Source organism: Anabrus simplex, chromosome 5 (genome assembly GCF_040414725.1).
Source record: "Anabrus simplex isolate iqAnaSimp1 chromosome 5, ASM4041472v1, whole genome shotgun sequence".
Lineage (NCBI taxonomy): Eukaryota > Metazoa > Arthropoda > Insecta > Orthoptera > Tettigoniidae > Anabrus > Anabrus simplex.
In genome coordinates, this window is record NC_090269.1 from 301246211 (window position 1) to 301261616 (window position 15406).

Here is a 15406-nt window from a genome sequence, read left to right on the forward strand (position 1 = left end):
TTTTTGCATCGGTATGATGTTCGAATACGTGAACACAGGCCCACGTTTGCCACATTCAAACAGTAGAATGACGCTGTTATTCATCTTGTGGCCTGCGCATTCTTCGCTGGTTAGGTCCTGAATGTACTGTAATCTCTGCTGTCATTCGGCATGTTTTCCACAGAAGAATAGGTTGGCATGCTCCTCATTTATGGAGAAGCAAGACAAAACGCGTCTGTACCAGGAATGGTATACCGACAGGTGACACATCCGGCTGCTACGACATTCCACCGTGTTGAAAGACGCCTAAGGACAACAGGCGTGATTTCCAACCAACCACCAGTCCGCGTTAAAGACGTGCTTGATTCTCCCTGAAGGTCGTGGGTTCGATTCCCCGTCAGGAAGTCAAAAAATGTAAGAAACAGGATTTCTACTTCCGGAGGTGCATATGGTCCTGAGGTTCACTCAGCCTACACCAAAAATAAGTACCAGCTTAATTCCTGGGGGGCAAAGGCGGCCGGGAGTATGTACTGTTAACCACACTACCCCATCAATTGCCGATGTTACGGAGAGTGGAAGCCTTGACCTTCCACCCCTCCAAGGGCCTTCATGGCTTCGCTTTGCTTTGCTTACCAGTCCGCGATAGGCCCGTTACCTCGGGTGAAACAGAAGAGGCCGTTCTGGAGGCAGCTCGTAACAATTCACACATCAGTGTTCACGCAGGTGAACACCAGCCAGCCGTCCGTCTGGCGAATACTGCATGACCATAAATTTCACCCATACCATCTTGAGCTACGCCAAGAGCTCCATGGGCGGGATTTCGAAGCTCGAATGGAGTTTTGTCGGTGGCTATTGGGCAGGCTGCACAATGATGCAGCATTCGTATCGCATATCGTGTTCTCGGACGAATCGCGCTTCCACAATAATGGGAACGTCAATCGCCACAACATACACGATTGGAGTCCGGACAATCCTCTGGGTGCGACAGGCGGCCAATCAAGTACGATGGGGAGTGAATGTTTGGTGTGGAATCTTGGGGGATCTACTGATTTGACCTTATTTCTTTGAGGGCCATTGGACAGGCCCACGCTACCTGCACTTTCTGCGACAGGAACTCCCACTGTTGCTGGAGGATGTACTCTTGCACGATCGTTTGACGATGTGGTTGCAACAGGATGGAGCTCCACCACATTCGACTTTGCTCGTTCGTAACGAATTGAACAAGGAACTGCCAGGGAAATGGTTAGGACGAGGAGGCCCTGTTCTTTAGCGCGCCAGGTCACCAGTTTTAACGCCGTTAGACTTCTTCTTGTGCCAACATTTGAAGAACGTCGTTTACACTCAAGCGCCGGTAAACCCCAACCAGCTCCGGCAACTCATCACGGACGCCTGCCGAGCAATTTCACCTGGAATGCTTCAGCGCGCAAGACCCGAATGTGCATAAACCAAAACGGTCATCACATCGAGCATTTGCTGCGATAAACGTTGTCAGTGCAGTTGTGTTCCTATTATTTTTGTTCTGTATGTGTCCGGCCTGCTAACTACATAATTGGCCCTTCTTAGGGCCACAAACACATTCATTCACATACAATTTGCATGGAAGCGGGTATTGAACTTACATTGCCTGCAGTACGTATTAAACAAATATTTCAAAAATTTGTAACCTTTGTCCCGGACTCGAACATCCCACCTGATTTGCCAGCCCGCCCCACCACGCTTTTACCAACTACACTACGGTTCCGTATGGCACACTGGGCAGCTTATAGCAAGTATTAGGTTTACTGCGGTCACAATATCAATTTAGTATTTCTCCGGCGTGTCAGGTTCATGTCTGCCTCTGTGATGTAGTGGTTAGTTTGATTAGCTGCCAACCCCGGAGGCCCGGGTTCGATTCCCGGCTCTGCCACGAAATTTTAAAAGTGATGCGAGGGCTGGAACGGGGTCCAATCAGCCTCGGGAGGTCGACTGAGTAGAGGTGGGTTCGATTCCCACCTCAGCCATCCTCGAAGTGGTTTTCCGTAGTTTCTTACTTCTCCTCCAGGCAAATGCCGGGATGGTACCTAACTTAATGCCACGGCCGCTTCTTTCCCTCTTCCTTGTCTATCCCTTCCAAACTTCCCATCCCCCGCAAGACCCTTGTTCAGCATAGCAGGTGAGGCCGCCTGGGCGAGGTACTGGTCATCCTCCCCGGGTGTATCCCCCGACCCAATGTCTCACACTCCAATACACTGCCCTTGAGGCGGTAGAGGTGGGATTCCTCGCTGAGTCCTAGGGAAATACCGACCCTGGAGGGTAAACAGATAAAGAAGAAGAAGAAATGTCAGGTTCATATGATCTAGAAGGCACGCCATGTCTTCCAGTGTTTAATTCCAATATAACATTACGGCGTCCTATCATGGTGAGGCGGTAAATACCAAGATATCCGGTTGTGTTGTCTGAGCATACCAGCAGGGCACATTTTTTCAGGATGGAATGAATATTTGTGGGTTGCATGAAACTGCATTGGAAGGGGTGGGGCGGCTGAATCACGCTGTATATGAGAAATCGCGTGTTAGTGTGGCGAAGGATAGTGTTGCGTGGCGATGGTGGTAATTATGTGATTTGAGTATGTATTTGAAAGGTCAGTTACTTATAGTGTCATTGGGTGGTACTGATTAGTATATCCTCTCAAGCATTCTTAACATTTGGCGAGGAAATAATTGATGACACATCTGTAAAATCACGTGATATCAGGAAGGGCATCCAGTCTTAAATCCTCAGCCAAAACACAAAATGAACCAGATAGTTCCAGCGACATACCTGGGATAAGCTGAAGAAAATTATTTTCCATCTACAGGTTTTTCTCGGATTCTTTTTGTTTCTTTGGAGTCTTTTAATAGGTGAGCCATTTGCATATCTTTATTGTATAAAATGCATTGATTTTCCGTATTTTCTTGATATGTATTTATTCTTATGTACTTCTATCAACCACCAACGTACCCCTCACATTTCCCTTTCAGTTATCATTTGGGTACTTACTGCTGTTTGCCTTTCACTCTTTGGATCACCTTCTTATACAGCCTTCTGTCATTCCTGTTAAAGTTCACTCGCAATAGTACCGGCAGTGAACTATACTCCTATTAACCACCAAATTATCTCTTTCTTTTCTCTTTCAGTTATCATTTGAGTCATGATTGTGTCTTTCACCATTTGGACCACCTTCTTAGGCTATTGTCTGTCACGCATGATCAATTTAATGCGCAATAGTACTCCATTCTTGTGTCATTTAGTAGTTTCCTCACTCATCCAATTAGTTAATGTTTCATTTGGTGCTGGTACGCTATCCTTAGAATTTCATCCTCAAGCAATACCTACACTAACCATTCGCTGAAACATATCCTCCCGTATACTCATATCTTCGCACATCATTCTCACTCCACTATTTTTAGTACAAAGTATTTGAATGTGTGTTTTAGGGTTCAAGATGATTTGATCACCATGGAGCCAAAGCAGAACAGCCAGAAAAGCAGCAGCCGAGAAAATAGCACTGCGGGCAGTAAGCGGACGAGTTTCCAGAACAGGGACGACAGCTTCAAGAGCCTTCAGAATAGTTTAGAAGGAAGGGAAAACTATGACTCGTTCCCTGACACCCGAGTCAGCACCCTTGGCTCGCCTCACATTCCGCGTAAGTTCATCAACAACTGGCGACAGGCCTGCGATCGCACACGAGACCGAACGAAAGAACTGCTCAAACGGTGGCGAACGATGCCGGAATCGGAGACGCACGATCCCGAACAAGAGAAAGATGGGCAGGAACAAGAACATAGCGATCATAAGGACCATGGCTGGAGCGTACATGTGTGGGGTAAGTCCAGGGTAATACCCCTTACTGAAAGAGCTACAAATGGAAGGATTGATTCCAAATCATAACTAAATATAGTCGTCAGATAGTTAAGACATTACTTGGATAATTTTTCAAAGCCAGAGATCTGTCTGTCTGTTAGGTCATCAGCCCAGAGGCTGGCTGGATCCTCAAATAGCACCACCAAAGGTTATGCGGTTATGAGGAAACCCCAAAAACCAATGGCAGCACCAAAATGAGGCGTACTAGGCAAGATGAGGAGTGAGGTAGTTTGCCATTGCTTTCCTCACTGGGTCAGAAAGTACTATTGCAGCACAACTGACCCTATGAGCAGCACCTTTCATAACACTCAGATGCACTAGTCATGCTCTGAATGTAATTACTCAGCACTACCCATACCCCAGCAACTTCCATATTGTCACAGCCATGGATGTTGACTGGGACTTCGGTGGAAGCTACACTTTACTCTGGCCTGTGCCAAGAGATGGATGCAAAAGTACTGTATCCATAAAGAAATGACAGCAGGCAGAGGCCAGAGATAAAGTAATAAAATACCAAACTACTCGCACCTTTTCAATTACTTTCAACCAGAGACGACTCTGGGCTTCAGAAGTCAAATGAGCAGACGGTGGATTGATCATTCATCCCAGTGGCCGAACTTCAAACAGTTAGGTAGCGGTGATTGTTTAACAGAAGGTACAACTAATCAACCATCTTCCGTTAACTCTGTTCAGTAGAGAAAATGGAAGACGTTTGTCCCTTCGAAGCATGAAGGTATCGGCAATAGAAAGGGAAAGTTGTGAAAATGAAAGACTATCTAGTGTCGGATTCAGTTTCATTTATATTGTTTTGCTGTTGGTAATGTGTTCGCAATGAGGTGTTTGTTGGCTTGTTATTGAGAGTTCGTAGTTATGCGCTAATTAGTTTGTTTTTTAATTGTGTAGTGTGGTGATTTGATTTTTTAAACTGTGTTTACAAGTCTTGGAATATGCGATATTGTTGTGCGCCTTTTTTGTACTTCAAACATATATTTTCTACAAACAAGAAAAAATGTAATGAGTGGTTGAAAGTGATTTCTCGCCATAACTTCGTCTTAAACAAGAATTCTAATTTACACTGACTGACAGAGCAAATGCAACACCAAGAAGGAGTGGTTCGAAAGGGATGAAAGGTGGGGAAAAAACAGAGACGGCACGGACGAATAATTGATGTTTATTTCAAACCGATATGCAGGTTACACAATGCGCACGGCATCGACTCAGTAGGATGTAGGACCACCGCGAGCGGCGATGCACGCAGAAACACGTCGAGGTACAGAGTCAATAAGAGTGCGGATGGTGTCCTGAGGGATGGTTCTCCATTCTCTGTCAACCATTTGCCACAGTTGGTCGTCCGTACGAGGCTGGGGCAGAGTTTGCAAACGGCGTCCAATGAGATCCCACACGTGTTCGATTGGTGAGAGATCCGGAGAGTACGCTGGCCACGGAAGCATCTGTACACCTCGTAGAGCCTGTTGGGAGATGCGAGCAGTGTGTGGGCGGGCATTATCCTGCTGAAACAGAGCATTGGGCAGCCCCTGAAGGTACGGGAGTGACACCGGCCGCAGCACATGCTGCACGTAGCGGTGGGCATTTAACGTGCCTTGAATACGCACTAGAGGTGACGTGGAATCATACGCAATAGCGCCCCAAACCATGATGCCGCGTTGTCTAGCGGTAGGGCGCTCCACAGTTACTGCCGGATTTGACCTTTCTCCACGCCGACGCCACACTCGTCTGCGGTGACTATCACTGACAGAACAGAAGCGTGACTCATCGGAGAACACGACGTTCCGCCATTCCCTCATTCAAGTTGCTCTAGCCCGGCACCATGCCAGGCGTGCACGTCTATGCTGTGGAGTCAATGGTAGTCTTCTGAGCGGACGCCGGGAGTGCAGGCCTCCTTCAACCAATCGACGGGAAATTATTCTGGTCGATATTGGAACAGCCAGGGTGTCTTGCACATGCTGAAGAATGGCGGTTGACGTGGCGTGCGGGGCTGCCACCGCTTGGCGGCGGATGCGCCGATCCTCGCGTGCTGACGTCACTCGGGCTGCGCCTGGACCCCTCGCGCGTGCCACATGTCCCTGCGCCAACCATCTTCGCCACAGGCGCTGCACCGTGGACACATCCCTATGGGTATCGGCTGCGATTTGACGAAGCGACCAACCTGCCCTTCTCAGCCCGATCACCATACCCCTCGTAAAGTCGTCTGTCTGCTGGAAATGCCTCCGTTGACGGCGGCCTGGCATTCTTAGCTATACACGTGTCCTGTGGCACACGACAGCACGTTCTACAATGACTGTCGGCTGAGAAATCACGGTACGAAGTGGGCCATTCGCCAACGCCGTGTCCCATTTATCGTTCGCTACGTGCGCAGCACAGCGGCGCATTTCACATCATGAGCATACCTCAGTGACGTCAGTCTACCCTGCAATTGGCATAAAGTTCTGACCACTCCTTCTTGGTGTTGCATTTGCTCTGTCAGTCAGTGTATGAGCTAATTCTTTTTTTCGTTTTATTGTGTAGTGAAGTCATTTGTTTCTCTTTAACTGTGTTTGGAAATATTCGTACATATGTCCGGTTCCATGGCTAAATAGGTAGCCTACTGACCTTTGAATCAAGGGGCCCCGGGTTCGATTCCCAGCTGGGTCGGGGATTTAACCTTAACTTATTATTTCCACTGGCTCGGGGACTGGGTGTGTGTGCCGTCCTTAACAGCTAAAAAGGACAATTATCATCTTAAAGAAATGTTTTCCCGTGGATAAAACTGGTAAATAGCTTCTTTTCACTCAAACAGTTGATTCACACGCCCCTCCAACTGTCGAGCTTTAAACAGCGTACGAGGTGGGGTGCGGTCGAAGGCTATATGGTTTGTCATTCATATTAAGGAAGAACGAAAACCTAAGCAAGCACCATCTATTGTAAAATGTACGTACTAGCTCGCACCGCTAGTGCTTTTTGCTAAAATAGCTCATAACTAGGGCCCGGATAAAAAAAATGCACATGCGCATATGCAAATGAATATTTTGAACGTTAGTGCATATACAGACATATTTTTCTCTTATGTGTGATCTATTATCTAATATTTCAGAACGAAATGAAAACTCCAATGAACTCTGTATGTTGTGCATCGCTTGGCAACATACGAAGCCTTCCCTGATCAAGGAAAAATGCATTCAGTGTCGCAATACCAGCAGGTAAACGGATAATGACGTTTTTCACAATAGCTATTTCCTTCTTTCTGACATTCCTCTTTCCTTCTCCTTACAGTAGCCCCCCTCCCAAGGTTTCTTAAACAAGTGCGTTCATCTGTTAACTTGCTCTTCGTCTACTGCAGTGTTACACCGCATTAAACTGAAAAAAATGCCTAAAGATTTTGCCAGAAGAATGTTCCGAGATGTCAGTCGCAGTGTTCAAATATTACCCACTTGCATCCGTCGACGTAGAACAATCATTTTCAGCGTGTAAATTAATTTTGGCCCACAACAGAAAGTTATTGACGCCTGAAAACTTTGAAAAACTGTTGAAACCTACTGACATGCATCCTTTTGCAAGGAATTAAACATGTTTATCAGTTTAACACCGAGTTAAAATTAAGTAATGCGTCTGGTGAGTGTATTTTTTATTTTAGTGCATATTTTCATGCATATTTACAACATTTTTAGCGCATATGAGCATGCATATTTTCGGAGTTTTAGTGCATATGTATCCGGGCCCTACTCATAATAAACTACCTCGTTCATTCGAACGAAGTGCCGCGAGAGCTGTTTCCACGAAAGCGGTACAAATGAACTACCCGGTACCTCGTTCATTTGAACGACATAATAAGCTCCCACGCGAATGGCCGATGGCGTGCCGTGTTAATGGTCATATGACAGCACATTCCTCTCATACTTCTCAACTGGGGGAGAAGGAGTTATCTGTTTCTCCGTCTCTCGTACCTAAATACCATTTCTTCACTTAGACAAACTGGCGCAGACATTGGGTAGCTGTTTTCTGCTCGTGCTCATAATAAACTAACTCATTAATTTGAACGAAGTGCCGCGAGAGTTGTTTCTATGACCAAAACCGACTCCAATCCTCAGAGCTTAATGCTACTCTCGATCGTTCAAAGATGGCGATCGAGTAGCCGGAATTGTTGAAAATGTGGGTTTGTTTTGGTTTGTTGTTATCGTATGTAGTCGGTGTAATTTTATGAAAGTTGACGATAAATGTTAGCTTCTTTGTAGAATATAAGTGCGCGAGTGTATTTATATGAGTCAGTGGACACATACACTGAAGAAAATGGAAATTGCAGCACCCAGAAGGAGTGGTGCTACATTGCTGCAATTGAACATGCAGGGCGAGTGTTCGGTTGTGATCAGATGATTATACTTTCAAGTCCCTCTGACCGCAAGTTTGGACAACAATCTATACAGGATGTGCCCACCACGAGCTGCAATACATTGATGAATTCGTCGAGGCATGGAGTCAATAAGGCCCTGGATCGCTTCCTGAGGAATTGTGGCTCATGCTTGCTGCACTGCACGGGTCAGTTGTTCCAGAGTTGTGGGTGGCTGAGGACGGTTGGCCAGTTGTCGACCCATCATGTCCCACACATGCTCAATAGGACTGAGGTCCAGGGATCTGGCGGGCCATTCTAAGGTTGTGATGTCGTGGAGAGCTTCTCTGGAGATGCGTGCAGTGTGAACCCGGGCATTGTCCTGCTGAAACATCCCATTAGCAATGTTCGCCATCATAGGGACAACCACTGGATTCAGTACCCTATCAACGTACTGTCGAGCAGTCACAGTGCCCTCAACAAGCACTAATTGTGATTTCACATCAAAGCCAATAGCTCCCCAGACCATAATGCTTGGTGTTGGCCCTGTGTGCCTCTCGACAATAAGATCTGGGCGGCCCCTCTCCCCGGTACGTCGGCGCACACGATTCCGGCGATCACTGCGGGCAAGACGGAAGCGCGATTCATCACTAAAGAAGACCCTATCCCATTCGTCGACCCACGTCGATCTTTCTCGACACCAGGCCAGCCTTACACGTCGCTGTTGTGGGGTCAATGGAACACCTTCTATAGGGACACGGGCTCGTAAGCCAGCTGAACGCAGGCGATTACCAACTGTTTGTTGTGTAACGTGGGGTGCCACAGCTGCTCGAATTTGCGCTGCTGTTACATGGGGTTCCATCCGGGCCATCCGAATGATGCGGCGATCTTCTCTCACTGTTGTCTCCCGCGCTGGGCCTGTGCCAGGTCTACGAGTGTGGGTACCTTCATTTGACCACTGCTGCCATACACGTTGTACCGTAGATGCCTGTCGGCCAACACATGCTGCGACAGTCCTTAGCGGTAATCCAGCCTCACACAGCCCAATTATCCGAGCCCTCTCAAACGGCGACAGTTGTTGATAGCGTGCTCTTCTCTCTGTCGTCGAGGCATGTTTGACAGGGAACACTTCACTGCACAGACTGCAAGTCAACTACGCTACACCAGAGTCCGTATACTGAAATTGATTCCTCCGCGACCAATCACGTGGGGAGACCTGTAGCAACAATCCAGTGGGTCTGAAACTTTGATCGTTTACATACCTACATGGCATCGTTCCGTATCTTGAAAATCAACACAAACGACCAATGCCTTCATGGTGTTGCAATTTCCATTTTTTTAAGTGTAGTATCTGTAATTATACACCGTAATGTGAGAATGTGCTTGTTTTGATCATGCGGTTAAGGGCGCATAGCTGTGTGCTTGTATCCGGGAGATAGTGGGTTTGAACCCCACTGTCGGCAGCTCTAAAGATGGTTTTCCGTGGTTTCCCATTTTCGCACCTTAATTAAGGCCACGGCCGCTTCCAACCCTTTTGCCCTTAGTGACAAAAATGTCCGTCTTCAAAATAAGTTACTCATTTGACCCAAAATGAGGAACTAACGTGCAGATCACAATCCTGTCACAGTCTTCCGAACGTCGCAACTTCAACACAAAACATCTTTCAACCACGGTACACCCCCATTTTCCTGGAACCGATGTGAAAAAACTGACAGGATGTTGTAAGCTTGCAACTGTTTCTGGCCGTGGACCCCGTTATCTTGGCGGTTACGTTCCGGCCCCCTACTGAGTAATTCCTGGCTAATTGCCCTTTTCCTCATCTTTTGACATTCGTCAACACACGGTTACATTCCCAATACTGAGGCCTCTACAGGAAAATATACCCGTGCATCACAGTCCTAAGTGTTTTCCTTTTTTTCAAGCAGTACAAATATGGAGCCCTACTAGTAGATTCTTTGTCGCTACGTTAATTTATCATTTCGGCGTAAGTTTTAAAGTTGTTGTGTACGAGCTGATCCTCGCTCTAGTTTCAGGAAACATTTGGTGGGGGGGGGGGGCAACCTGCTGCAGTACCCGTCTTTGACGGGACAGTCATATAGAATGCTATTTTACAGCAGTAATCTCATCTGCTCCGGGGTATGTGTGGAATGCAGAGATGGTGAAAGAAGGTGCGGGCTTGAATGGGTCTAACTACAATATCAGGAATTTACAATTTTCAATATTAAAAAAAATCCACTAAGTGAAATAACAATCAGGTACAATGCCAATCTTGAATCCAGATTTGGAAAAATTCAAGATTCAGAACTTGAACAATTCTGGGCTTCAAGCCCCTAGTTTTACAATTTCAGAGATACCGGATCCAGTTTACAAAACTTTAATTCGAAGTAAGAAATGATTTAGTCAAGGACAGAAATTCCCTACTTCAAGAGCACTTGCTCCCAAAATACAATATCTAGCCTTCCAGAGGCACTCTTTACTATTACAAAACTTTGAAGAAGAGCCGACAGGCTCTCAGTTTCTAACAGCCCGCTCAAGGCAATATTACATCAAAATGTTACACTCTCTGGCTTCACGAGGCACGGGTTACAAACAGAAATAGTTTTATACAGGGGTATCTAGTACCCAAACTACAGGGCCTTTGCGAAAAAGAACAGGTTAAATAAACGGCTCGAACACAACCAGAACGGAGGCATACACTGCGCTCCCAGATAAGAAAACATTAAAACCTACAGGGCTCTCGGCCGATGAAACTGGGGCTAGTTCCAAACTACTGAAGTGGCACGCATGGAAATAACTGCAATACATTACAGGAACGAAAGGTTGCAAAAACGTAGTCACCTCAAACCAAGATGAAGGGGAGCTCGAGAGGGTAACTCACACTATATCCCCGATTTCCAGTTAAAGATTTTAAGAAGTTTTACATTAGCCGAAGAAAATTTACATTTTAGAAAAGTATGTTACATAGTTAAGATTCGGACCTTCCCCTCAGATAAAGTTGCGGAGACAGCAAGAAAGATAGAATTTACGTGGCCATTACCTGGTAGATGTTCTGCTGGCCGAAGAAAGAGTCGCCCCGCCTCCTGCCTTAACACAAACACACTTATAAAGACGGCGCTCAATTGACAATGAAACACGAAAGCCGCAACTTATATACCCTCAGGGAAGGTTCGAGAGAATTCAAGACTAAACCGGCCACACCCTCTCAAGACTTATTGGCAAATTCAAAGTGAACAAGAAATGCGGGATTGGTTGAAAATTAATTAGAAAAATTCCTGATTGGCTAGATTCAAAACTGGCGGAAAGAAAGGAAGTGTTGCCAACCCAAAAATAAATGAACATAGAGTCAGTTATGGACAACCTAGAAATACGAAACTTCTTTAAGGTACCGTATAAGTTCTTTCACCTTGCACCAGAGTTCATGATCAGAGTTTTTGGTAGTGTCATCTGTGGAAAAATGTCCAAACTTCTTGATGCATAGCAAAACAAAACAAGGAGAAATTCAATCAGTTTAGGAAACTTCACAATAACAAAATTACTTAATATTTCAGTAGTGACATCTTCTGACTAAAGTTCCAAGTTCATGTAGTATCAGTTTCAACTTTTGGTCGATAGATGAGTTTATTAATGCGCTTATTTTGAATGAGCGGAGTTGAGGTGTACAATCGGAGATGAGTGACAGCAGAAGAAACAAATCACATCCCAACAATGGTCAACATAATGTTATTGTTGATCAGTTTTATGAAATTTCGATATTGTAGACCTTCACGTTTAGTTTTCTTCCGACTCTGGGAAGGCAGTCCTTCTTTCATGTCTTGGCTTGTCTTATTCTTCAAGCGATCATTCCTTCACGATTTTTTTATGGTTTTTAATATTCGTCTACACATTTGTCCTTGCCGATACGGACCGATGACCACGCGGTTTTACACCTTAAGACAATCATGACAAAAACTAACGCCAGTATAGACAATTAAACAACTATTTCCATGTTAATATTGCGTGGTGTTGATATGGACTAGGTAAAAAAAAGTTTAAATTCATTATTTTATTATTATAGTCGGCACGGTAAAACTATATGACCGGGCGAGTTGGCCGTGCGCGTAGAGGCGCGCGGCTGTGAGCTTGCATCCGGGAGATAGTAGGTTCGAATCCCACTATCGGCAGCCCTGAAAATGGTTTTCCGTGGTTTCCCATTTTCACACCAGGCAAATGCTGGGGCTGTACCTTAATTAAGCCCACGGCCGCTTCCTTCCAACTCCTAGGCCTTTCCTATCCCATCGTCGCCATAAGACCTATCTGTGTCGGCGCGACGTAAAGCCCCTAGCAAAAAAAAAAAAAAAAAAAAATCTATATGAGACGTAAATGATTGGAACTTGTATTCTCAACAAATTTTGTTACGATATGTAATACCTGGGCCTTTGCTGGCAGGACGTAGTGTTTACAGTGCTCTATGTCTTCTGGTATGGGCTAGAGCAATACTGTTACTTTCATTGATCTGTCTCAGCTTTATCCTTGGCTTTGACAAAATGAAAGTGACTGAGGTATGAGTGATGCTAGTAATGCCATTCGTTATGCAGCCAGTCCCTGCTATGAATGGTGTGAAAATGTTGCTCATAGGGTCAGTTAGTGCATGCATTTCAGTGGGCTTGGCAGACTGATATGTAATAGCAACTTCTGGCTCGGTGAGGAAAGCAACGGGAAACTACCTCACTCCTCATTTCCCTAGTACGCCTCTTCAGTGATGCCTAGGCCATCTATGACAGCTGATGACGGAGCTGTTGAGGATCCAACCAGACTTCGGGCTGAGGACTAAACATACATACATACATACATACATACATACATACATACATACATACATACATACATACATACATACATACATACATACATGTAATACCCTTCGATAGAACCAATAACATTAAAAAAGGGGCACCTTCCCCTAAACTACCATTTCATCCAGCGTGAATAAAAAATATTTATATCCTAAACCTCATTTCCAGACTTTACATACCGATTTTCATTAAATTCTTTTCACTCATTTTCTCGTAGTTCGGCGTTGATAGGGCTTGGTTGTTTAGGAAATGTCATACACCGAGCGAGTGGCTGCGTGGTTTGGGTCACCTAGCTGTCGGCTTGCATTCGGTAGATAGTGGGTTCAAAGCTAACTGTCGGTAACCCCGAATACGGTATTCCGTTGTTTCCCATTTTCACACCAGGCAACCTTAATGAAGGTCACGGTCGCTTCCTTTCCTTTCCCCTCCTAGTCCTAGCCCTTTTCTGTCCCATTGACATAAAACAGCTTGTAAATAATAAAAGAAGAAACTGCGTCAAAGAATTCGGGGAGGAATGTTTCTCTACTGAAGGAAAAATCAATCCCCTACTGTAAAGCGTTTTATGTCCAGCAGCATAGCAACAATACTTGACACAAAACTGCTGAGATGAATGGGGAAAAAGAGGTCCCCCCCTGCTATATTTTACTTCAATTAAATATTTTGTGCCCACGGCGACTGTCAGTGCATTCTCTTATTCCGATAACTAATACTAGTTTCATTAGTTTGCAGGAGCAGCGATGAAGTTTGGCATCATTGTGTAGGCTAAGACTGCAGTATAAATCAAAAATATATTCGGTTCTGACCACAGTTTAAAGGCTGATAATGAATTTATGAAAGATGCTAGTGGAATTAAGTGCAAATAACTAATAAGGAAATTAATTGAAGTAGTGCAAAATATTGAATCCATAATCCTGCCGTCGGAGTCCTAGTATTTGGCGCCCGGGAAAGTAAGCCTCCATTATATTATAGGGTGGGTAAGAAATCGACAATTTAGATCCTCGTCTGTTTTCTTCATCACGCGTCGCGTGACTCGAACCGCGATGAAAGCGGTAGATCTTTGGAACATATTTGGGATGTCACATAAATATAAATAACTGATGATCTGGAGACATTTCGGTCTACATTAAAAAGGAATTATTATTAGAAATTTATTGGAAAGTTCTTACAAACGTCCATCTCACAGGGAGATATATTAATTAATATGTCGATGGAAGTAGTTCACCGGTCAAGCCGCCAGGGGAGAATCTACACGTGTCAATATTGCATCATCAATCCGCGGGAAAATTAGCGAAGGACGCTTTGTAATTACATTCGCTGGAAGAATGAAAAAAATCTGTGAATACCACCATCACAAGGAATAAAATTTAAGGAATCCCTAGTGTTAAAATCTGAGCAAAAGGCCGAACGGCATGAAAGATGACCTAATATGGCGCAATAATAGGCGTGATGGATAACGTCATCGGCAAATTTATAATACCCCTACCCTTTAGGACATACGGTACTCATCTGTCTGGATCGGCCGAGAGGTTGAATCTACGCCAGTTAGGGCCAAGATTGGAAATAACTTGTATAATTTTCATATAGGCCCTACCGTTTTGCTGGCGGGACCTAGTGTTTACAGTGCACTATGTCTTCTGGTATGGGCTATATCAATTTTGTTACTTTCATTGATCTGTCTCAGCTTTATCCTTGGCTTTGACAAAATGAAAGTGACTGAGGTACGAGTGAGGCTAGTAATGCCATTCCTTCTGCAGCCAGTCCCTGCTATGAATGGTGTGAAAATGTTGCTCATAGGGTCGGTTGGTGCATGCATTTCGGTGGGCTTGGCAGACTGATATGTAATAGCAGCTTCTGTCTCGGTGAGGAAAGCAACGGAAAACTACCTCACTCCTCATTTCCCTAGTACTCCTCTTCAGTGATGCCTAGGCCATCTATGGCAGCTGATGGTGGAGCTGTTGAGGATCCAACCAGCCTTCGTTCTGAGGACTAAACAAACATACATAGGCCCTACATACACACCGTATAGTACTGTATATGTGAGGTGATGAACTTTATAACATGTTCGGAAGATTAATGTAAACTGCTAAGTATCGTCTCGTCGTCGTAATTCCCAAGGACAGACAATATCTCTCAAGAACGCAGTGGCGAAATATCTACTGTGTATAATTACGAACTCCTGTAGGAGAATAATCTCATTTCAGCCGGTCGGGTCTGCAAACATTCGACCGTATTTGGCTACCTGGGATCTATCACAGTTTTATTTTGTCAGTTATGGAAGAAAAGGATCGACAGTTCCCACAGCGCTGGATAAGCAGTAAGAACGTTGGTCATTTGAGTGGCGTTACTAGCTTTGGTCCGCGCGTGTGCATAAGCTAGTACACTAGTGTCCAAA

General features: G+C 45.1%; 1 protein-coding gene across 1 annotated transcript in view; it reads left to right on the plus strand.

Annotated features, from left to right (window-relative positions):
* The window catches only part of LOC136874853 (uncharacterized), a 189243-nt gene that overhangs the window by 114345 nt on the left and 59492 nt on the right, over positions 1-15406 (plus strand). Inside the window, exon 2 of the mRNA XM_067148533.2 lies at positions 3435-3823. Within this exon, the coding sequence (XP_067004634.2) occupies positions 3457-3823 (367 nt within the window). The 5' untranslated portion in view covers positions 3435-3456. The remainder of the gene's footprint in view (positions 1-3434; positions 3824-15406) is intronic.